This window comes from Podarcis filfolensis, assembly GCF_964270895.1.
Source record: "Podarcis filfolensis genome assembly, chromosome: 1".
NCBI classification, from domain to species: domain Eukaryota; kingdom Metazoa; phylum Chordata; class Lepidosauria; order Squamata; family Lacertidae; genus Podarcis; species Podarcis filfolensis.
The window spans coordinates 29,788,664-29,814,038 of record NC_139604.1 but is presented as its reverse complement, the minus strand read 5'-3'; the positions used below and the strand labels follow the sequence as shown (position 1 = coordinate 29,814,038).

Sequence of the window (25,375 nt, the reverse complement as noted above, 5' to 3'; positions counted from 1 at the left end):
AATCGGACTACATAGTCACTCAAAAGCATATCAGGATGCACCCAAGAAGATATTATGACATTGAAATCAAACTTCAAGTCCAACACTAGCTATGTATAGCTATCAATGTGCCATGAGCTGTGTGCAGGCAGAAGTCTTTAATATTAGTGCCGTACTGAAAATAGGGATGGGGAGAAATTCACTTTAAATCCAAATTTATCAAATTTTCACTTACTGCAATGATACAAGAACAAAAAAAGCCATCCTTTGAAATTTGCTGTTATCCGAATTTTGTGACACAGTGCTCCAACCAAACAATGGAGAATGTTCACAAAACAATGTTCATAAAACTGCATGTTAGACGAAAGTGTGCATAAAAATTAATATATTTGCAGGATTAATATGTAACAATTCATTATATTAGAAACTGAAAGCAATGAAATTAGTTCTGATCCTAAAACAATCCCAACCACACTTACAAAGGAGTAAGTCCCAATGAACACAGTGGGATTTACTCCTGAATAAGCTTGAATAGGGACGTGGGTGGCGCTGTGAGTTAAACCACAGAGCCTAGGACTTGCTGATCAGAAGGTTGGCGGTTCGAATCCCCATGACGGGGTGAGCGCCCATTGTTCGGTCCCAGCTCCTGCCAACCTAGCAGTTTGAAAGCACCTCAAAGTGCAAGTAGATAAATAGGTACCACTCCGGTGGGAAGGTAAACGCCGTTTCCGTGCACTGCTCTGGTCCCTCGGCCAGTAAAGCGAGATGAGCACCGCAACCCCAGAGTTGGTCACGACTGGACCTAATGGTCAGGGGTCCCTTTACCTTTTAAGATTGAATAGCTTTCCAGTGTTAACGTATTTATAAGCTATTACTCTATAGCCCTGAAGCAACACCCCCTCCATGAAGAGAAAGTTTGTTTTTGTGGTCCATTTTAAATACTTTATATAGCAACATTTATTGTTATTATGCTTTATGCCTTACTATGACTCAGATTAATTAAAAGGAAAAGTAGCTCTAAGCCGGAGGAGTTGCTTTTGCTGGCCGATCTAAAATTACTTTCATGCTGGTGGGTAAATGCATCATTCAGGTAATGTCTCGAAGCAAATAGATTTACTCTGTATGGTTAAGTAGACTATAAATCCTACTCCACTGATTTGAAGGATATCAGTGAAACAGGTGTGACCGACTGTTTCCTTTTCAATGAGTGCTAATGGGAGAAAGTTTGCAACATTTTTCTTACCTATATTTATCTGCATTTTATGAGACACCTTAGTCAGGAGCAACCAACCAACCAAGCATGATGTCCCTCCCTCCTGCTTCTTCTCTCTCCCATTAACCCGCCACTCTTGTCTCCTCGCAATATTCATATTGAATTAAACAAATGGGGTCTTTTTAGCATGTGCTTTACTAACCAAGAGCTATGAACTGCAAAGGAATACGCCCATATTGATTGCCTCCATAGTCTCAACACCCTTATTAAGAAGCATATTCTATTCACCCAACAAGCAATTAAGTAAGATTTAAAGAATTGCTGTTCTGATAAAGCGTAATGTAGTTTCATTCGCAAGTTGCTGCTGCTCTGTATAGAAAGTTATTTTCCCAACCCTTTCCACATCGCCATGATTTCTGTGGATCCTACCCCTTGGTTCAGAACTCTTCTCTGAACCCACAGAAATGGGTTGATTCAAATCCCTGTCTGGATAGGTAGCTATTACTTTCTTTCTTTCCACCTTTCCAGATATTTAGGATAAGTTACTACATAGCCAAATCACAGTAAAGCTTTTTAACTAGTTTGGACTAGTGGAAGTTTTAGTGGGCAAATAAAGTAGAGTTGCGTAAGAGTTAAATATATAATTAGTTTTGCATACTATAATTAAGATTTGACAAGTTAAGTTGCATATTGTTTCTTTAAGTTTTTAAGTCGAGTTGCGTTCCATATTCTGTTCTTTTTTCCCTTTTTCTGTTTTCCTTATAATCGTTATCTGCACATACGGTTCTGTTTATGTCATTATTTTACAAGTTGCAATCCATTCACTGACCTTCTGTTGCCGTTGTTTTTAAAATAAACGTTTTCTAACAGATTTTGGCTTCTCAAGTCCTGTCTGCTCTCACCCGTTACGGCAATCCAATCTTCAGTATGGAAAGTCCGGCCAGCTCCCCGTGCAGAAGGGCAATTTGAACATAAGTCTGATGCTCCCCTCCCATGTACTGGTTTCAATACATAATTTGCTAATATCTAAACCTGCCTGGAAATGAATAAAGTGGCCATTTTTTGAACCTAAGATCCGGAATCTCTTCCTGCCAAAGAGTTTAGCTGAAGCAGGGCAAACTGAGCTTTGCTCCACTGAAGCCAAAGAAAACTTAGTAATAGGGAGTTGGGTATAACACCACTAAAATTCTCATAAACCCTTCTTACCCCCCATAAATCCTGCACAAAGCATGGGCTGGAGACAGATCCAGCTTGTAAAATGCTAGAATGCTACAGATCTTTCCAGATCATATCTAACACTGTGCCCCATTGCTGGAGAAGGGCAATGCATAAAACTAAATGTACAATGCTGAATAATAATAATAACCGAGTTCAGAGCAGGGTGGGAGTTTGCCTAGCTGGCAAATGTTCACTTCACCACTGTTATGTAAAGGGGTTTGCATCAAGCTAAGGCTGTGTTCACAGTGAATGTAAAATACATTCAAAACGCTTTCCTTCCCTCAAAGAATTCTGGGCCCTGTAGCTTACCTCTCACAGAGTTACAAATCCCAGCAACCCTTAACAAACCACAGTGCCCATAATTTTAGAGGGAACGAATGTGATTTGAATGTACTTCAAAAAATGCAGTGTGTAGGCAGCCTTAGTGGAACCAAGTGAGTTAGCAAAGCAGACAGGGGAAATATCTCATGGCCAAAGTAGATGTGAAGCTTCTCATGGAGTTTGGTATTGTGTGGCTGTGGTTATTTAAACTAAAGAGATGGCATAAGAACCATGGCATGTGTGTGTTTTAGCTCTTTGTGTCCACCATGGTCCCTATTAGCAGTACTATTTTTGTAGAAAAAGAGGTGCCTGAAGTCACCATGAACACCTACCTCATTCTTTTAGAATGGCAATGGTGCCCAACTGAGTTCTGGCAAGTTCCGGCTGGAAAAAAATCCCTGTCAATTAGAATTGCAATGGTAGGAAAGGTTCCATTGGTGCCAATCTGCATTTTGCTGACACATGAAACTTCCTGTGTCTCTATTGCACATTCAACATCACCAAGAAGCCTAGTAACTTATGATTAATGATTTATACTAAAGCTTTTAAGCATACTATAAAATTGTCTTTATGCGTAGAAAACAGTAAATGCCATATTTGGAGAAGAACACGTTGCCTCTTAAGAGATGCCTAGTTTTATGGGAGAGGTTCATAGAGCAAGCCAAAGAGAATGTTCTGTGGGAGGAACTCCTTCAGAACATTCTTTTGCTGCGCTTGGGTTTCAAATGCCCAGTAGCCACACACTGGATGAACTACTGAAAGCAACAACAATTATTTACCGTATTTTTTTGCTCTATAAGACACACCAGACCACAAGACGCACCTAGTTTTGGGAGGAGGAAAACAAGAAAAAAAATATTCTGAATCCCAGAAGCCAGAACAGCAAGAGGGATCGCTGTGCAACGAAAGCAGCGATCCCTCTTGCTGTTCTGGCTTCTGGGATAGCTGTGCAGCCTGCATTTGCTCCATAAGATGCACACACATTTCCCCTTACTTTTTAGGAGGGAAAAAGTGAGTCTTATAGAGCAAAAAATACAGTATTTCCTGTATGTCTGTGGAAAATTTCTCAAAAACCCCACTTCTGTCTATTGCAGACAGGGACATGGGGAGAGACTTGCCAGCAAGGAGCCAGATAAGCAAACCCGCCCCCCGAAAAAAAGATCAAATTATCTCTCAAGAAAACTAAATTCTGTGTTCATAATTGATGTGAGTCATCATGCCATCACACTGCTGAAGATGTCTCTTAGTTAGCATGGAGCAGACCGTCCTCTCTGCATGTATGTATGGATCAGCCCTCGCAAAGCAATCACCAGATAGAAATTCCATACAATCAATTGTCATTAGGATGCATTTCAATGGAGACTGAGAGTCTTTAGGGAATGAGACATCAGGTATGATCATGCTTATGCAAATGAAACCGAAATTTCATTATTCACTTCTGTCCTGCTGCTCCACCGATGTGCCCACAGCGTGAATATAAGAACAATACACTATAGAGATAGAAGCACAATTACTGAAAACCATCTAAAAACAGTGAGAGTCTACCTAAGAGAAAACCATCAGCAGATGTTACAATTGGCAGCATTTAAAGCATTGGAAACATTGTCCTCAATATTCGTTTATTTTTGGCTTTTGTATGCTGCCTCTTAACATTATGTTCTTTGATTTGCAATAAATAGTAACGTTCCTCCTGGTTTCTCCCCTAGAGCCATCCTTTAAGAAAACAACGGAAAACAAATTATTGGGAATTCAAATTATGCTATTGCACATGCAGGAACTCTATAAAGTAGTGGCGCTACAGGTGGGCTGTTTAGTTGTGCAAAATTTGGTTGCTATCCTGCACTTCCTAGTGTAATTATCTAATGTCAGTCTGATAAGAAAACTGACTGGAAAATCACAGTTGAAAGTGAGGGATAACAACCACTATCTTGCAAGGTTATGTAACCTCTGTGTCAGCATATCAGGATAAATGCTCAATAAGCAGGCAATGTTGAGCAACATCGGTGCATGTTTTGTGCAAACTTAATGGCTCAATGAACAGTGAGCCTGGAAGCTCCTTAAGTCTGACCCACTTTAGGCTAAGCAATGCCCGGTAGACATGAAATCCAAACAAAAATGGTCCCCTGGAGATCCAATTGGATCTCCTGGATTCTATTCATACACAGCAATATTTTCATGACAAAAACTGTGCTTTCCTGTTAAATGTGTTTCTTTTGAGTTTAACATCATGTGCCTGCTAATCTTTCCTAAATCGATTCTTTTAAACTCTCTGATCGTTCATTAACTGCCTGTCTTCCAGAACTTCTAATGGAAACCTGTTGGTTAGATGTTTTCAATGAGCGCAAGTTCATTCATGAATCAGTTCTTCAGTTAAAACAGCCGAATGCTTGCCTAATAGAATTTATTTTCCTGATTTGGCCTAATTGACCCTGAAGACTGAAATGGCACTTCTGAAGACAAGTAGGAAGGTTTTACACACTGCTAAAAGAGAGGGGGGGAATGCTCTATTATTGTAATATTCCCTCCTTCCGATGCCCTCAGACAGGTACGTAGAGATAACTTGTACCTGTGTTCAAGATGACATGTGAACAAGTCCAACGGGAGTGGGGGAATATGGGCCTACCGGAGATCTCTTACACACAACTGACCAAAACACGGGTTAGGCTCCTGGATTACTTACACAAAATATGAAGGCAAAGGAGAGCTTTTGACAACATGTGTGTGAGAGAGCATGTGTGTTCAGGCACAGGCACTTACATAGCTACACATGCTAAGGTGATGATCCTTAGAATGTGGAGTGTCCCTGTTTTCACCTAGAAAATGTCTGCTGGCCTGCGTGATGCAACAGGTGCAGTATAAAACCATCTTGCTTTCTAAAGACCACAGGGCAGACCTGCATGGCAGGCTGATTTAACTCCAGCTGCATAAACAACGGAGTGTCTTTTACAGGATTAGGCCTCCTGCCTTAACGCTGCTTCCCATAAGGAAGAAAGCACCATTAAAAAGGCCGCTGATCCCCTTTCAAGAGAAAGATGCCACGTTTGTAATTTTTGAAAACATCCAGGCTTTAAAGCCCATTCTCCAATCTCTTGTCCCTGGCTTAGGCTTTCATCTCCGCACACCTGCACACCATTGTGATTTGTTAGCATTTTGTACCCACTTAATGATTTCACAGGTGCGAGACATGGAAGAATCAGCCCATTGATCTCTGCTGCTGGGCCCTTCTCCGCAAAGCGTACATCCCCCCCTCACATTTCCTCCTCCCTCCCTTCCAACACAGCTGTTTTTCCACATCTTTGTTGCATAATTACACTTTGGAAATGATAGTGTAATTAAGCACACTTAAATCATTACCATAATTAGGACCTGTGTTGCAATTATTAAAAAAAAAAAGTTTTGTAACTATGTAACCCCAATAAAAGCTGAAATCTTAACTGGAGGAAGGTATTAAAAATTAACGTAGAAGAGCAACATTTTCCACGTGGTGTGTGTATCTTCCTTTCTCATCAGGAACAGGAAGAGAGAAAGAGAGAGACAGGTGACAAGAGAGACACCGTAACTGAACAAATCACAGGGACAACAAAGTAATGAAGTGGCATTAAGCTTACATTACTAGGATGATTACAGGCATAATTGGAAAATACAGATTAAACCTTAAACTTTCTCGGTAATTAAGGAGCAATTCCTTAGGGGCTGGTCACACAAACCAATTTTGTAGTTCCACAGTGATCCTCTATGACTATGTTACACTACAAGAGTTGTGGGAATGGTTTGGATACAAAAACGGCTCCAGAAATGGAAACAGTCCCCTGAAGTTCTCAGGAAGTTCTCTGTCTCAGGACCCAGCTACACAGCTGAACATAAAATGTTTTAAATGTGTTGTAAAGTGCAATATATAAATGTGACACTAGATGGCGATAGTGAACTATGAAAAATTCATTGTGTTTTTCAAAACATATATATATATATATATATATATATATATATATATAGCATTTTCACAGCGTTTTTAAATATGTGTTTTGAGTCCACCTCTGTCTCTGTCCCCGTCTCTCTGTCTCTCTCTGTGTGTGAGAGATAGAAAGAGATGGGGAGGGCAGGGAAAACGAAAATGTTATGTACTATTGTGCCTCTTTCTTCAAAGTTTGAGGGTCAGAATCTCCTTTAAAAAAAAAATCATTAAAAAGGGAGGGATGTCAGGTTTTTGCATTTCAGCTTTTTTTAATAAAAGGTACTTTTTTGTGCCCTAGGGAAGACTTGTCTCTTCCTGACAATCACTGCCAAGACCCCATCTGAACTTGTCAGTGTAAAATATGTAGCAACTGGGCTGTTCTTCTGAGCTGGTTGTCAAGAAAGATGAATAGGACAGAAGGATATAAAAAGCAAATTGATACCCACTCCCTTGCCCAAGAGTTATAGTCTGGCTTAGGACATCTGGAAATTAGGTGGTATATGATGAAGTGCACAGTTCACAAGATTCTCTTTCAGGCTGCTTTCCACTGCCATTAGCTATACACTATGGAATTAACCTTGTCCTCAAGATTTCAATCTACAGCATGGAATAAGGTAATTCTAAGTATAGCTATATTTAAATTCCTGCTTCACCATATTGTTTAGAACACGGGTTGCCAACCTATTTGGACTCCGAATTTTGAGAGTGTTCTGTGGGTGCCAGTCACAAAATGGCTTCCATGGGGATGTGGTGTAAGCCAGAGTTTTTTTTCCAGGCAGAACTCACTGGAACTCAGTTCCAGCACCTCTCAGATTGCTCACCATTGCCAATATAAGAGAACAAGGGAGGCGTTCATGGTGAGCTCTGGTACCTCTTTTTCTAGAAAAATAGCAAAATTAGGGAAAAAATTAGGCTCTCCCAAACCCAGACAACTCACTGTTTTCCATGGGATTTCAGCCGCGTCCTGTTGGCACTGATTGTGGAAATACAGCTGTTAATGGCACAATAATCCAGTTTTCCCCAATGCCAATTCCAAACCTTGGCTGCCATCCTTTATCCACTTAACTGGCATTCATCCCCATTAAACAAAAGTGACTGACTTCTGAGTAGACATGCTTGCCATTATGCTGCAAGTTAACTATACATTGATTCCTTCACGAGTGCCTGGCTTTAGGTCCTGCACAGCAGCTGATATGCTGAGACCTCTTTGCAAAGTTTTTATGTTTTGCATTTGCCACCTGGGGAGGGGATTATTATACACCTTCCCACATTATTGCATAGTATCATTTGCAGAAAATAATATCTAGGGGTCTAGGGATGATCTGAACTCAAACAGACACACCACAGGAAAGATGCATCTTGACTACAATCTGGCTTGTCTCATCTCACGGAAATCGCTTACTGTAGAAGGGTTCCTGCACATTTTGCTTTATAACTTTCCTTTCAGTAAGGCTATACTTTTATTTTTTAAGTTGAAAGCTTTGAGTCTGCAGCCGTTGTCCTAGGGGGTATCAATGAAGGACTTCAGAGGTGTCATGGGACCCACAAACAATGTGCTGACAACCCCTGATTTAGGATTCACCAGCAGTTAGCCATTTTAGCATGCCAACACAAGCACACACTCAATCCTTTTGGAATAGCACATAAGAACGCACGACTAAAATGCATCCACCAAAATGACAAACACAGATAACATTTACAACTTAATAAATTCACAGAACTTAATCTTCAGACAGTGGGACAGATCACCAGTGCTGCTAATTCCTATTTGGAAAATTTGCATACTGAATAATTACCACCTGGAACAACAAATGCTGTGTGAGGCAGACTGGATTGGACAGGTGATAAATATTTGCACATCTGGTAGTATTAAAATGGGGGGGGACTGTGCTAAATCAAAAAGATCCACTGAACACCCCACCACCTGTTCAGTTGGCCTCACATGCTTCTTTTTGTTTCTTTCCCTTGCAACATTAAAATTATGTACTGACATTCTCCTTCCATTGGTGGCTGGCACAGTAGGCTGGGTGTCACTTACATGGCCCCACTCTATAACCACATGGCATGCTGCTGATAACTGAGACGGCAGGTTGGTGCAGTGAAAGGAAGAGTCAGGAGTGTCAGATTGGCTCTGCTGCTGCTCTCACACTGTGTTGACCTTTCTGCCACCTTGCCTCTCACCCTCCCAGTTACCAGAAGTGACCACAGCATTGGGAAGCCAAGTTAGCAATGTCCCTCCTGCTTCATCCTGCTGGCCACTGCTATATTTTTCACTGAAGTTCTTCAAACTTTACTCTGCCCTTCTCTGCCCAGGAAGATCAAAGGCAAGGCCGCAGCATCAATAAAAGGAAGGGACACCACATTTTCTTTATGTGGCAGAAGAAAGTGAAGTGAACGACGAAGAGCAAATGTGTGACACCGTCACTGCCAATAGGTGTAGCATTTAAGGCCATGGGATGCAATGTTGACACCCCTTCATGTATATGAACATAAGGAGCTGCCTTATATCAGATCAGACAATTTGCCCATCTAGCCCAGGACTGTCTTACTCTGACCAGCAATGATTGTCCAGGGTCTTGGGCAAAGGTCTTTCCCATCACCTGCAACCTGAAGGTTCAGGATAAAGGGTCAGGGTGATGGGGAAACCTCATATGGGTTGTAGCAGTCCCATCAAAACGGGAACAACTCTAAATTTCAGGGGTTCCTCAAACTCTAAGCAGATGGAATAGACTGCCAGTTCAGAGTAGCATAGGAAGCTGTCTGATGCCAAATCATTCGCACACCTGATCTAGCTCAGAATTGTCCACACCAGGTGTGCGAAACCTTTGGCCTGCCAGATATTGCTGAACTACAATTCCCAATGGTCAACGGCCATAGATGATGTAGTTCAAAAACATCAGGAGGGCCAAAGGTTAGCAACACCTGGTCTATATTGACAGGTAGCTTTTGGATAGGGCTCTCTTCCAGCACTATGTGGAGATGCTGGGATTTGAAGCTGGGACCTTCTGCAAGCAAAGCAGATGCTGTACCACTGAGCTATGACCCTGCCCCAAGTTCCTTGGGGGCAGAGACCTGTCTTCGCGTACTCTGTAAAGTGTCACACACAGCGTGCTGAAGGCACTGAGCACACAAAAACTGGGAATGATGAATGAGAAAAGGTTATACGTGGGAAGGAAGCCACTCCTTGATGCTTTGTTTCTTTCTCATCCTCAGAAGAAATACTGTAGTTGTAAAGCAAGCAACAGGACCAGAATTTTACAAAACTATAAAGAGAATAGAAACATGAGATAAATTGCCCTGGAAGTATTCTGTGAAGTATTCTTGGCATCTTGGGGAGCACTTCAAGTTTAATTTTAAATTTAGTGAGCTGTAGAGTTCCTGGCAAGTCAGACTGTCCTAAACTGATTCTGCCAGGGTCTTGTATAAATGTGTAAATGATTATGTTATTCATTTAAGTGTAGATCAATTTCCCCCCTTTAAGACACTAATCTCTGATATGGAATAGCTAGTGAATTGGAATTGCGTATTTTGGCATTAATTTATCACACCAGCATGAAGGTGTGTGTGTGTGAGATAATAATAATAATAATAATAATAATAATAATAATAATAATTTATTATTTGTACCCCGCCCATCTGGCTGGGTTTCCCCAGCCACTCTGGGCGGCTTCCAACAAAGATGAAAAATACACTAAAATTCCACATATTAAAAATTTCCCTGAACAGGGCTGCCTTCAGATGTCTTCTGAATGTCAGGTAGTTGTTTATCGCTTTGACATCTGATGGGAGGGCATTCCACAGGGTGGGTGCCACTACCGAGAAGGCCCTCTGCCTGGTTCCCTGTAACTTGGCCTCTCGCAGTGAGGGAACTGCCAGAAGGCCCTCGGAGCTGGACCTCAGTGTCCGGGCAGAACGATGGGGGAGGAGGCGCTCTTTCAGATATACTGGACCGAGGCCGTTTAGGGCTTTAAAGGTCAGCACCAACACTTTGAATTGTGCTCGGAAACGTACTGGGAGCCAATGTAGGTCTTTCAAGACCGGTGTTATATGGTCTCGGCGGCCGCTCCCAGTCACCAGTCTAGCTGCTGCATTCTGGATTAGTTGTAGTTTCCGGGTCACCTTCAAAGGTAGCCCCACGTAGAGTGCATTGCAGTAGTCCAAGTGGGAGATAACCAGAGCATGCACCACTCTGGCGAGACAGTCTGCAGGCAGATAGGGTCTCAGCCTACGTACCAGATGGAGCTGGTAAACAGCTGCCCTGGATACAGATTTGACCTGTGACTCCATGGACAGCTGTGAGTCCATGCGATTTTATCTGCAAAAAACTTTGCAAAATCATTGCAGGAGATCATGTGGCCCATACTGGGCCCCGATGTCGCAGGTGGTTCCGCTAAATTGTGAACCACCTGAAAAAGTCTCCTGCTGCTGTTTTCTGCAGATGCAATAGAGGCGGCGAAGAAAGTCTTCTTCGCCGTCGCTATCGCCACTTGGTAGGCTCAACGTTGAGCTCTAACCTGTGTCCGGTCAGATTCGGAATGAGTTATCCGCCACCGGCGCTCTAGCCATCTCAACAATTGTTTCATTGCCCTCAGATCCATGGAAAACCACGGGGCTGTCCGGGCTCCATGCAATCAGAGAGGGCGCTTCGGAGCCAAACAGTCAATAGCCCTGGTTAACTCCACATTCCAGCGGGCCACCAGGGAATCAGCTGAAAGGCCATCAACATGGGATAAAGCATCCCCTACCACTCTCTGGAAACCATTTGGATCCATTAAGTGGCGGGGGCGGACCATCCGAATTGGTCCTACCTCCCTGCAGAGGGGATGGGTCGCAGAGAAGTCCAGCTGCAGAGTCCAGAGAGAGAGAGAGAGGAAGAAACTGGATTTACGCTATGTATACAAGTAGATTCTGCAAATACGCAGCAAAATGATCTCCATGTTCAACAAGACATTCTGGATTAGACCGAGAAGAGACTAAGTGTGCTTCCAGATGGGTGTTTATTGTGAATGAGTACTTCTCATGATGGCAAGTTTTTTGCCATGCCCAAACAATGTTGTTGGCACCCAAATTCCAGTTGATGTTTTCCCCATTTAATCCCGATTTACTTTTTCAGGGGAAAATCTGGTAAGAAAAAAAGAGAACATGTTGCCAATGACCTATCTGTGTTAGGTCAATGGCCCGTTTGCAAATTATGTTCTCAAAATATTTTACAAGTGTCAAACAAAGTACAATGTTTGGAGCATCATTTGAAAAAACAGACAAATCTAGTTAGGTTCAAGCTGTTGGTTGATCTCCAGACAGAAAGAACCAATTTGTCTCCTTTCTCTCACTTTCTCCAGTAGCTATACATTTCTTGAAGAGGAAGAGAAAAGTAACAGTCATATGAAAATGTTTCCCAGTGTCACAGTCAAGGCAGAAGAAAGATCCTAAGTTCAGAGCTCACCTTATAGCACTATTGTAAGGATTAAAAAAGGTAAAGGGGACCCCTGACCATTAGGTCCAGTCATGGCTGACTCTGGGGTTGCAGGGCTCATCTCGCTTTATTGGCCGAGGGAGCCGGCGTTTGTCCGCAGACAGCTTCCGGGTCATGTGGCCAGCATGACTAAGCCGCTTCTGGCGAACCAGAGCAGCGCACGGAAACGCCGTTTACCTTCCTGCCGGAGCAGTACCTATTCATCTACTTGCACTTGACGTACTTTTGAACTGCTAGGTGGGCAGGAGCTGGGACCGAGCAATGGGAGCTCACCCCATCGCGGGGATTCGAACCGCCGACCTTCTGATCGGCAAGTCCTAGGCCACCCACGTCCCTGTTGTAAGGATTACAGAGATGATAGATATGAAGAATTATCTAAATGAAAATGTTTACTGTAATCAGGCACTGGGGGCATCTCCTGCATAGAAAATTTCATGCACCTTGATGCAAACATATTATTCCTACATCAGCAAGGATTTCCCCCATGCAACCCCAGAGAGGACCCACTCCACAGCCTCATTTCTCTTGGTGCATAAAAGAATGTGAAGGAGGCATGTGAATAAATGTGACTGTTTTCTAAAGGACTTGCTTAGAAAAAGAATGCATGAACTAGTCTGAAGACTAAAGCTGGAATGAAATCCGCAACACCACTCACATTAAAACAAATTTTACAGAACCACTCTCAAGTTTATATAAAAGAATATATCCTACCTGTGTAACCTTTTCAGTTACATTGTGTGTTCTGTCTTTCACTTTGGGTGCAATAATTGTTTTCTCTGAAGATGGAGGCGATGAACTTTTTTTTTCATTTTTGATATCGGAAAAGTTCAGAGTGAGCTGGGGGATCTTGTTGATGGTGCTGTATTTGTTGAGGTTTGAATCCGATGTAGATCCTAATAGACTTGACTTGATATGGTTAAAAGGACCTAAAAAAAAAAGAGAGGCCGGAGGGTGGAGGTGTCGGTATTACAAAACTCTATTAAGAATTGATGGACTACAGAAATCAGCACCTAACACTGCAATCCTATACGTGTCTACCTAGAAGTAAGTCCCATTGAGCTCAATGAGGTTTATTCCCAGGTAAATGGGTATTGGATTGCAGCCTGAAACAGGTAATTCCATGCCTGCAATGTAAAAGACTTAATGGCCCAAAGCGATAGCCTTCTAGCTTAGAACCTGCCAACACTTGCCTACTTGATCCATTTCAAGCATGTAGGTTGCAAGAAAAAATTGTGAACTGCTGCAGGCAGATTTTGAAGCAGTTCAAATATCCCAGGCTACACTGAGGGCTTGTCTGTACTTCCGCTTGTTCCATGCCTAGAAAAATTGGAAAACATTCTTTCCCCAGGAAAGCACGCTCTTTACTGGTGAATCGGAACAAACAGCAATCTGTACAAAACCTGATTGCCGTTTGTTCCGATTCAGCAGCAAAGAGAGGCTGAGCCATGGATGAGCCCTCATGGATGAGCTTTTAAAGGCAGGAACACAGGAACCCTTTTATATGCAGTGTCAATTCAGAAGCATTTCATGGAGATTAGATAACAACAACAGCAACAAAATAATAGGTCTGTCAATGACCACTAGTCATGATGCTATACATAGTAGCAGAGGCAGTATGCTTCTGAATACTACTTGCTGTGGATCACAAGTGGGGAGAAGACTGATCGGGCATCTTTCAATGGCCACTGTACTGCACCATGGGGAAAACAGAGGTTTTTTACCATGTGGACCTGATCCTGGCTAGCTTCCTTCTGTGGCATTTGGGCACTTGTCAGTGGTGTGGTAATGGATCGAGTTGGACTAGGTTCAAATGCCCCTTTAGCCATGAAGCTCAAGAGTGAACAATCTCCCTCTGTTAACTTATCCACAGAGTTGTTGTGTGGACAGAAGAAGGGTGAGGGAAACTGTGACAAATACATACTTCCCTTGTACCTAGATGTCGAGATCAGGGAGAAAAGCCAAACAGCACAGTTTCTTCTAATCAGCATTTGTGCTCTCTGAGCACCAACTGAACAAACACTTAATGGATTAAGGTGCCCATTTGGAAAGAATGGGTTGGATCCAACATTGCATGAGCCAAAGGCAAACTTTCTGGCAACCTTCCTCCCTACAGATCCTCTCCTTCAAGTTTATTTGGAGGGTTGGAGAGGAACACTGTGAGTTGTGGCATGTGGGACTGCCGTGGGAAGGAGGAATTGCTCAAAATCAAGTACAGGAATCATGCAGTCCACTGACACACGATTATTCTGCCTGATTTGGGGCAATGCTCCCCTCCTAGTACAGCCTACAAATGGCAACAAAAATGGATCAGAACATAGAAATGACTGCAGTTCACATGTTTGTCAGTAGTCAGGAATAGAAATTGGTGGAGTGAATGCGACCAATACTTGTTCACATCATTGTTGTTGTTTAATTACAATACTTAATCAATGAACTTATTTACATTGTTTTGACATTTCCTTTATATTGAAATGAATGACAGTTACATAAGTTACATACATAGTTGAATAAGCTAAGTAACTTACGTAACTTAAATAGTTAAATAGTAGCCAATGAGACAAATAACATAACATTAGTAGAAACCGAATTGTAGCAGAATGAAAACAGTGCTGATTGTAATGACTATTAGTCAGAATGGAAATTGCAGCCTTCTTACATCCCTGCCGCAGCCCCATATGACACAACCCATGGTGTTTGGGAGGTGTCCTCACCCCCCACCCTCTTTTCAGGGGACATAGTGAAGAAGAGAGGAAGGGAAGGATCTGTTGTACCCACAGCCTTCCACTGGTGCAACTTTGGATACAATCCAATGGATCTCTCTTGGCTCTTTGTGCTATGCTTGCATGATGCACAGCAAGAAAGGGGAAGACAAATACACTAGTGTCTTAAATCTGTTTTCCAAATCTGTTATGCCAAACAATGACTTAAATTAACAGTTGCTTAAAAAGAACACAGACAAAAGTACAAGGTCAAGTACTTTGAAACCAACACCCACTTACAAATATTACTTCACTTACGGAATAGCACCATACTATATCTAAACCACTGCTGATGGACACAAGAAGCAAATGTGTGGGTTTCATAAACCAGTAGCGATGTGCTGTTTACAGACCTTGGCTCATGCAGGCCATGCACTTTCGACAGGAGACATTTTACCGAGTACACAAACTTTCTACAACATGCATGAAATTGTGAAGAGGCCCCAAAGGTGCAAAAGGCCTCTTTCTTTCTGCCCCGCCTCCCTGCTTTCTGACTCGGCTCCCAAATGTAGGCTATAAATATAATTGTTTAGTTCCCGGAAGGATCCCGGAAGGATTTTTTTTTTTAAGAAGGTGTGTTAAGAAAAACATAATGAACTGGATCCAAATTGTACACATTGATGTAGAAAAGGCTCTGTTTGGTTGTCTTTTAGGTTCATTGTCCTGGTGAAAAAGACCGATTCCAGAATGTACTGAATGTGATTAAGAATGCTCTCTGCGTGAAATTGCAAATGAAATTCATGCATGCACATTTTAAGACTACAGTAAGCTTAAACCATACCCCCTGCCATCCAGGAGCGTGAAACTAGTTTTAAGGAGACAAAAGAGGAATAAGTAAAGAACGCCACAAGGGTCCAGATTATTAATTAATTTCCTTGACGTGTAAAAGGCAAAACAGGATTAGATTTTAAACCTATCATTGCTATTAAGGATCATTCTGAGCCAATTTTTCAAGTACTTTTGCAAGTTCATCTCTTGGAAACTTAGGCGTCTGATTTTGCCTACATAAGATTGGTAGCATACCTAGTTCATCTATATAAATGGGCAGCAAAAGCTAAGGACTTTAAGCCCTGTTGATTCCAATGGGAGGCAGCATTAAGCACACGTTCAACTCTCCCGTTCAAATCAACTGGGACCAATGCACAGAACCAATCTGATTTAATAGAGCATATCCATAGTCTGCCCAACCTTTCGGAGCTTTAGTTGATGACTGCTTGTAATGATTTCGTGGCGAGAGCAAAGGGAATCGTGATGCATCCACCAAGCAAAATTTCTACCATGTGCCCAGCCCAATAGAGATCAGCATGAGGAAGTTGCATTTGTACATTTCATATAGCAGGCAAATTAACATGCCAAAGGAATGGGGCTCTCGAAAGCACTGGACAATAAATTGTACGTGTCTACATTACCTTTGACATTACGGCCATTGTCTGATATTCAGCAGAGTAAAGAAAAGCAGAGGGGAAAAACAATAAACTCTATATCCAAAGACTCAACAGTGGTTATTTTTGAAAGTGTATTTTTTTTTAATTGAAACTGTTACCCCAACATATGTTCAAAGGGCCCCGATTTTTATTTTATGGAAGCTGCTAATGGGTGAGATCCAAACATCTCTCTGTGTGAGTGGAAAGCACTTGTGTTTACACACAGGGGGAGAGAGGGGCAAGAAGGCCTTCAGGCCAGAAATGATGGCATACTGGAAAGCCCCCAGTTTTGAGAAGTTACTGCTTGAAACCTGTCTGGATTCAGGCCTGTGTTTGTAGCAAACTGATGATGGGCATGATCCAGCCAGTTACACATATTTAACAGCCCCACTCTGTAACCACTTCAGGATCTATGTAATCAGTAGACCAACATAGAATGTGTTATAAAATATTATATAATGCATTGTAGTAGACCAGGATTATATGCCATATCGCTAGCTGACTTTGAAAGTTTGAAAACTACAGTTAGGACTGTAAATGGGGACCGGGAAGGGAGAAGCCATTAATTAATTAATTAATTAAACTTGTATCCTGCCCCATACCTGGGGCAGTTCACAACATAACATTTGTAGTGCTTAAGCAGCTGTGCTGCCTCCCTTTTTGTTTTCAGGTACAATTCATGGAATCCTAGAATTGTAGAGTTGGAAGGGACCCTGAGGATCATCTAGTCCAACCCCCTGCAATGCAGGAATATGCAGCTGTCCCATCTGGTGATCAAACCTGCAACCTTGGCATTATCAGCACCACGCTCTGACCAACTGAGCTACGTCCAGGGAGAGTATATCGTGGGATCTACTGCCTCAGGTGCCAAAATCACTTGGCCTTAGATGCAATCCATCCTGGGCCAGCCCTGACTGACTCTGATGGACTTTCAGTACCAGGAAGAAACCATTTTATTATTACAAGCTAGCTAGCTAGCCTTTAGTTTATTTCTTTGTTTGCACACATTTTAAATCCATGGTAGAACTGTTGTGAAGACCAGAGATTCACAGAAGATTGGTGTAAATTTACGGACTATTTAAAAAGTAATTGTGATGACCAGATTACATTTGTAGGTTTGCAAGAAGTTTCGTGAGGTGAATAATTTGAATTATTGCATAATTGGACAAAAGGGAGACATTAGTTAAGATAATTAAAGGCAATATGAATTTAAGAAATGCAGAAGAAACGATAAAAATGGGGGATCATCAGAGGTGTTGATGGAAGTCCAAAAAGATTGTATAAGATGTGAAATTTTGTGGTATGTATGACTATTAATATGTTTTAAAATGAATAAAAATTATTTATATAAAAAAAGAATTGCTGTTTTATTCTGTTCTTTATTTTTTCTGCTTATTTTGATTTTGCTGTCAGTTTTAGCATGATTTCCCCATGCTGCTGCAAGGAAATTATTATTGTTTTAAGCTGAAGGGCAGCCAATTTTTAGGAAACATTATTCACCAAACCAACAGGAGAGCGAAAGATCCAAGGAGTCAGACTTTAACATACAGTGGTAGTTTATCCACAATTGGCTTTCCTCCGCTTTTTCCAGGCACGCTCCACGATTTAAAGCTCTGTGTCCGAGTGCCCCATGAAAACCAACTCTTTAAAGCTCCATTGGAGTAGACCTCAATCCATGGAAAACTTCAATTAACATTTTGTTCCTATTCAGCTTTAAAGAGTGCGTTTTTGTGGAGGACACTCAGGGCAAAACATGCACACAACTCCAAAGCTCAGACACGAAGTGTTAAAAGGCTGGTGTCTGACTGAAAACTAAGTGTGGATAAGCCATAATAGACCCTAATAAGCTGAGTAACAATGTAAACCACCCCATTTAACTGTCACAATTTACAGGTGTTGATTTAAAAGAAGAAGAAGAAATCATACCTTCACTCGCATGCCGGTCCCGAAACACATTCTTGGGATGGATGTTAAACCCCTCTATGTTGTGTATTGAAGATGCTCTCCTTATATTGCAAATACTTTCCTTTGACTGGGCATGGGTCAGTCCTGTACTGGAATGTAGCATATCTGGGTATAGTCGATCCCACTGCCGTTTTGGAGATGAATGGTCAAGGGGTCCTGATATATTCACCGGAGGCGAACATGTGCTTGGCTGGATGAGTGCCTTGGTGTCGTCTGCTTCCGAAGGGCTGCAGCTTTCTTTTGTCGGGGACTTGAAGTGCTTCATCGCCATGGAGTCATTGCTGCGTTTTGCTGAGTCAACAATCACAGCATCGGGATCTTCCTGTGGCAGAGACTGCTTGCGGTATGATAAGAGGCTCAGCCCGGGTATCTTGAATCCCAAAATTTTGCCTAAGTAGAAAAGGGGAAGTGCCGGATTTTGTGTGTATATATATATATATATATATATATATATATATATGTATAAAACAATCAGTTGCTGAAATCCAATGGTGCGTTTGCTATGTCTGAACAGGAGACCAATCTATCAAATAGAGATCAGCAGATCGGTACATATGCCACAATCCACAGAGGAACACATTCACATTGCGCACATAAGCAACCTGTCTCCTTGCAGAGTTTTCTGTGCAAAGGCTGCAGATACACCACCACCCCAACACACACCAAGTCACCCAACTGCTTGATAAACTCCCCTTCCTGAGTTCTGAAAGCATTGGGGGGGAGGGGTAAAGGTAAAGGGTAAAGGGACTCCTGACCATTAGGTCCAGTCGCGGATGACTCTGGGGTTGTGGCGCTCATCTTGCTTTCTTGGTCGAGAGAGCTGGCATACAGCTTCCGGGTCATGTGGCCAGCATGACTAAGCCTCTTCTGGCAAACCAGAGCAGCACACGGAAACGCCGTTTACCTTCCCGCCAGAGTGGTACCTATTTATCTACTTGCACTTTGTGCCTTCAAACTGCTAGGTTGGCAGAAGCTGGGACCAAGCAACGGGATCTCACCCCGCTGCGGGGATTTGAACCGCCAACCTTCTGATCAGCAAGCCCTCGGCTCTGTGGGGTCACCACCAGTCACCAAAATAAATTTTCTGATGCTTAGGAGCCAACTCCTGGTGGCCATGGGTGCTTGGGCACCCAAAATAATATAATTGTGGGGGCTGGGCACCCACAAAGTCAACGAGTGAAGCTGGAGAGAGGCAGCCAGCCATCCTGTGTGGCGTTGCCTCCGAGAGAGAAGCAATGCAGCCAGCCAGCCAGGTACCCTCTTCTGGGGGGTGGGGGCTCAAATGTGGAGGCAGAATCTCTCTGCCTCCTAGTCTGAGCCCCTCCCTGCAGAAAAGGGTGCCTTGCTGGCTGCGGAGAGAAGAAGGAAAAGGAGCCACTACAACGCGGACATGCAACACGACATGCACACGCCTGCACATAGTGTATGTGATATCACATGCACAATGCGCCATGTTGTGTCCATTTTTGGAGGAGCCCGTATTACGGCAGCAGGCACCCATAATCCTGAGGGTGAGATGGCACCCCCGTTCTGATGGGACAAGGGAATGTTTGTTCTTTCATATGCTGACACTTTGTAGTTGAACAAAAGAATATCCACTACAAAGAAAAGACTTAATACAGGACCAATGGCCTTTGCAGTGCAGTGTAATAAAGTGAGGCATCCCAGAAAAAAAAAAACAAAGACAGAGGTGTGTGATTGCTAGATTAAGTTGCTGGTCATGTCCTTAAACAAGTAATGTGGGTCTGTGTCGTGGCTGAATACCTACAGTGCAATTCTATACGCGACTTCTATACATGCTCATAGCTACTTTGCTCCTCAACCAGCCTTTTCTTGTACTCCAGCAAGGGCTCCAACTCCTAGGGGCACAGGTCCCTTTGCCCCTCCCAATAAAATATTTGAGAGGGCTGCCCCCCAACGTGGATGGACATTGCCCCTTCACTGTGAGAAAGCACCTCGGAAGAAGACAACTGTCGCCCAGCACTTATTCCCACATTCCCCATCTCCTCTTCTTCTTCTGCCCACCACTGCCCTGTTGTTGGGCTTTGGGGTGGGGAGTGAGGTCAACAGAGGCAAAAAGTTGGTGTAGTCTAGTCAAAAGAGCATAACAAACACCTGATTGCTTTGGAATGATGACTATGGGGTCTGATTGCTATGGGAAAGTTGTTGCAATCATTTGATTGGTTGTTTGTAATCACATGCTAGCTTAGATAAGAGTTCATGTCACTGTACACCACTTTGCAGCCTGACCCTACATATGTTTGTATTCAATCAAGACCTAGCTCTTCACTAGAGGCTAGCTTCTTCTACTTTTGGCTATCTGTGAGGGTAACATCCAGTTTAGGAACTGCTTTTTAAATTTCTACAACAGAATGGCAAAATCTGTGTTCTTTCTGAATTGAAATAAAATACTTAATAAATAATCAAGATGATGGACTATGCTGAAATGGTAAAATTGACCGGGAGAATCAGGAACCAAGAAGGCAAGATATTGAATAAAGAATGGGAAAAGTTTGCAGACTACCTTAAAGAGCACTGTCAACATTTAAAAACGTTAGGAGGACTGATATAACACTTGTAATGTATGAAAATTATGGTTAAAATGGGATATAAACAAAATTTAGATAAATATTATAAGATGCAGTAGGAAAAGACTTGCAATGGAAACCATGATGGGGCAGGTGGAGGTCTAAGGATTAAGGGAATCCTTTATATGTACAAAAATGATTTTATTTGAATGTAAATGATATATGAAAAAAACTGAAAATAAAAAAATAATTAAAGAAAATGAAATGAAATACTTAAATGAGGTACAACTACTCTAGTCCATAGAAGCCCTGTATATGCAATAAATAAAGAGTTTTCGTACAACTCATCACACGTTCACTGAATGAACGATGGGGAAGAACAATTGTATTTCCTTGCCATACACTACCCAGATGAGTCATGACTCAGTTCCAGAGCAACTGCATGCAGAAAGTCCCAGCCTCACTAGGTAGGGTTGGAAATGTTCTCTGCATGAAACTCTGGACCACATCTTCCAGTCAGTGTGACAAGCAGAGTTGCTACCTGAGTCCTGTTGCTCTTTGGCTCTACATCGAGCAAGGGACCCTACCAGGTAGCAGCCAATCTCATAAGCACTTTGCCCTCTCAAGCTTTAAAGGTCATGTGTGTTTGTGGGGTGTGTAGAATAGTTGACTTTGGATGGGGATGCTTGAGGGACTGGATCACTGCAAATTCTGATGCGAACTGACCTGATCTGTACATCATGAACGATCGAAGGTATCTGCCAGCTTTCACACTTCCTAAATGTTCTGACACTGTTCTCAGCTTGAGCAGCTCATCAAGATAAACTTTACAATGCATAATTTGAGAAACAAATAAATTTAGAAATGCATATTTGGTGAGGAAAATGCATTTTAGATTACATATTTAATCATGTATTTAAAGATGAATTTCTGGGGGATTAGAAGAAGAAGAAGAAGAAGAAGAAGAAGAAGAAGAAGAGGAAGAAGAAGAAGGAGAAATTGCAGATAAATGCAGATTTTACAGGTGGCTGATTCATCCGTTCCTAGCCATGGAGTATGCTTTAAATTCACACTCTCTGTGCCCAAGTGAGAATAAGAATCCCAGGATACCAAATGTCAATTTCTGTGCCGATGCTTTATCTATCTACACTGCAGACTGATGCATGTTTGGATCTGCATTCCTACCTAAACCATGAACATTTTCCACCGGTCCGTATGGTTCTTTACAACAATAATCACAGCGTGTAGAGGTAGTAAGCAGGTCAGAGACAGAGGCACTCCTCTATCTCCTCTGTCTACACAAACATTCACTCACTCCATAGCATTTAACAAGAGACAAACACGGCATGGGAGAAAGCCATTGGAGTTGTCAGTCTTCAATTTGCACCCATAGATCCAATGACGTGCATCTTGGGAGCTGTCCAGGAAGCTTTTGCCTAACAGCTAATGTATGCTTGACAAACTGGCTACAGCTGAAAATTACCAAAGTACATTAAAGTCATTGTGTAGTTTTCGTAATGCACGTGAAATTGAGTTATAAAACAGTCTGTAAATCAATTGTGCAAGCTAATTACATCAAAGCTCAGACAATTACTATAGTTCTTTGTTTATCAGTTGCGGTGCATGCCCATAAAGTAAGATCATTCATCGAATTTCCTTGCATTTTTGCAATGGAAAATGTAGACGGTTCCCTCCCTACCCTGCTGCTGTTCTATTTTAGTAATATTCATGGTGGTGCAGATGGTCTTTTCTGCTTCGCTAGGTTAATACAACCATGTTTGGCTGCAAGGCTGCATTGCTGATTTAGCTGTCTTAACTGCTAGTTCAGCTGGAAAGGATACGATACCCATTGAGAATGTGGCTCACTACTAATACTTTCAGGAATGAAATGGGAAACCCAGATGAATATCTTTGCCAGTCTTTTTCTAACTGGAAAAGAAACTTCCAATGTTCTGTTTTGATTTAATTGAACTGTCTTTTGACAGGTGGCTCATTTCTACTGTAAAGGCAATTAGCAACTTAATGATCTTTCATATTCTTTCTTTTGTCTCTCTCTAAAAAAGAAACCCTCTTCTATTATTGGACATGAAATAGGCAGAGCTCACTTACAATTTGTGTGAACAGGACAGACATTGTCACCTATATAGCCTGATCTTATCCATTCTATTTATTTATTGACATCATTTGCATCATATTTGCATCTGGTACTTGGAGACATTTTCTTCGCTGCATTATTGCTGTAATTGTAATTATTTAAACTTGTTCTTGCTTTCATCTTTTAGGGCTGCTCAGATAATTTCTGTTATAGGGTAGCCTATAAATAGCAAAAACAAACCAGCAAAAATAAAAAACAAAACAAAAACCCTATTTCATGAAACGCTCATGAAAATAATGAGTAGGGCAGATATGTTTGACAAGTCTTGCTAATCCTCTTTTGGAAATATGGATTGAATCAGCAATACAGCAAACCAGCTCAGCAAGGGACTGTCTCTTGGTCTCAACAGAGTTGACTAGACCAAATCTTAAGCAGTATTGGACCTTATCCATTTCAGACCCATGCAGAAGGGAAACTCCCCCCCCCCCCATTTAAAATTCTTCTAAGTACATTTAGTAATATGTGTCATTATTTCACATTCTTAAAAGAAATCCAGAAGTGTGTGTGTGTGTGTGTTGATGATGCCTCTAGAGCAGTGTTTTTGGACTATGGTTCACATAATCCCTGACAACTGATCCTGCTAGCTAGGGATGATGAGAGTTGTAGTCCAAAAACAGATGGAGGCCCAAGTTTGGGAAACACTCTGAGGATCGTTTTTGGCTTTTCCAGTGATACAGCTTCAAGCACCATGAAGTTGCCACTGTTAGATGGTCACATAGGAGTTGTTAGCTAAGCAAAATACAATTGTTCCTTACACCAATGGGGAATGCTGCATCCATTATTCTATGTTCAAATTATCACTCACTACATAGATGGCTACTAATCATTGATAACTTTTTCTTCCATGATAAGGTTAATCCAATTTTGAAAACTGTCCAAGTGGGTGTACTAGTGAACCTCGCACTGTGTACTAGTGAATCCCGTAGTTTAATTTTGCTCTGTGTGAAGAATACTTCCTTTTCACCTGTTCTTACTCTCCTGCCATTCAGCTTTATTCAGATTCAAGTATGCCCCATTGTGTTTTAAACTTAGAGAGGTCAATGAACATGCATCTTATTTTAATGAATTGACTTTTGCACAGCTTCGGAAAGCTTTTACAGAGTTACGATTAAATACAATAAACTCTGCTTATAGAGATGGGAGACATAGAGGCATACCAAAAAACGAACGTGTTTGCATTAGGGGATGTCCTGAAGTAGAGGACTTTATGAATTATATCTTGCACTGTCTCCTATATAATGATGCAAGAAAAAGATTTTTAGTACCTATAATGACAAGGTCCCCTCACCAGAACCCCTCTGACATGATTTTATATCTCCTCGCAGACACAGATAAGTATATAACCTGGCGTGTAGCACTCTTTGCAACTGCTGCTAGGAAAATTAGAGCAAATTATATAGCCAAGGTAGCCATCAACTGTAAAAGAGATGGATTTATTTGACCCTATCTGTCTACATCAGGCTATGCTCTATCTTTGTCACCAAACTCTGAGTATAAATTGCACACTGTATTAATTGACATTGTTTTTTGATATATTAGCGGCCATGTGATGATTTTAGCTTATGAATTTTATTGTTTAATGTCTTGTAATAAAGAAAAGATTCAAGTATGATGAGAAAAGGTGTGTGTGAGGAACCTCTCACTTTCCACTTTTGCTGCACCATGTGCTGCAAGGAAGCGGCTCTCACATGGCTGTGGGACGTGTGAAAGATGCTGCAGTCGTGGTCGAGTGAATGAGTGGCCAAGGTGGGCCAGCAGGGCCAAGCTAAAAAAAAAAAAAAAAGCAGGCTAGGAAGCCACATCTAGCACAAGTGACCTGAAACGAAGGCGACTCTAGTGGGTGGAAAGCTCCGCAGTCCATTGAACTCAAGGAGATGGTGTGATAAGGTTAAGATACATCCTTGGTATCACATGCAATACATGGTAGTGAGACAGATAGATTTGGGCCATAGTATGCCACGTGGATGGTGGTGACAGATTTGAGGACTAAAGCTGTTAATACTTGCACGATGGACACTTAAGCCTGGTGGGATAAGAGGGTCCATCTTCTTTTATCCTCACCATTAAGAGACAGGAGAATGAAATAAGGATGGGGAGGATTAGAGTGGGACAACTGAGCCATGCAAGAGTTACCCTTAAGAGGCATGGATACGTGACCTCAACGCAAAGGGTTTAAACAAGGGACACAACCAGGTGAATTCAGAAATATTTAAACTGAATATTTGCATTTAGTTATTGAAATAAAAGTAGCTTGTGGCCCCTAATCTATTACAATCTCTGGACCTTCTTTCTGACATGGAAAAAAAAATCTGTATCAGGTTGGATACCATGCCTCTGTCAATGCAATTTTTGTGATGTTCATAGAGCAATGTTTTCAAGCGATACATT

General features: G+C 41.9%; 1 protein-coding gene across 12 annotated transcripts in view; it reads right to left on the bottom strand.

The window, feature by feature from the left end:
• KCNH7 (potassium voltage-gated channel subfamily H member 7) overlaps positions 1–25,375 on the bottom strand; it is a 256,126-nt gene that overhangs the window by 61,975 nt on the left and 168,776 nt on the right. For 5 of the 12 annotated variants that reach the window (XM_083577003.1, XM_083576998.1, XM_083577002.1 and 2 more), the window contains 4 exons: positions 18,266–18,694; positions 16,325–16,345; positions 15,697–15,720; positions 12,868–13,082 (listed from right to left, as the gene is read on the bottom strand). In XM_083577003.1, coding sequence (XP_083433129.1) covers positions 12,868–13,082; positions 15,697–15,720; positions 16,325–16,345; positions 18,266–18,694 — 689 coding nt within the window. The remainder of the gene's footprint in view (positions 1–12,867; positions 13,083–15,696; positions 15,721–16,324; positions 16,346–18,265; positions 18,695–25,375) is intronic. The other 7 variants (XM_083577008.1, XM_083577009.1, XM_083577001.1 and 4 more) reach the window with 3 other exon arrangements.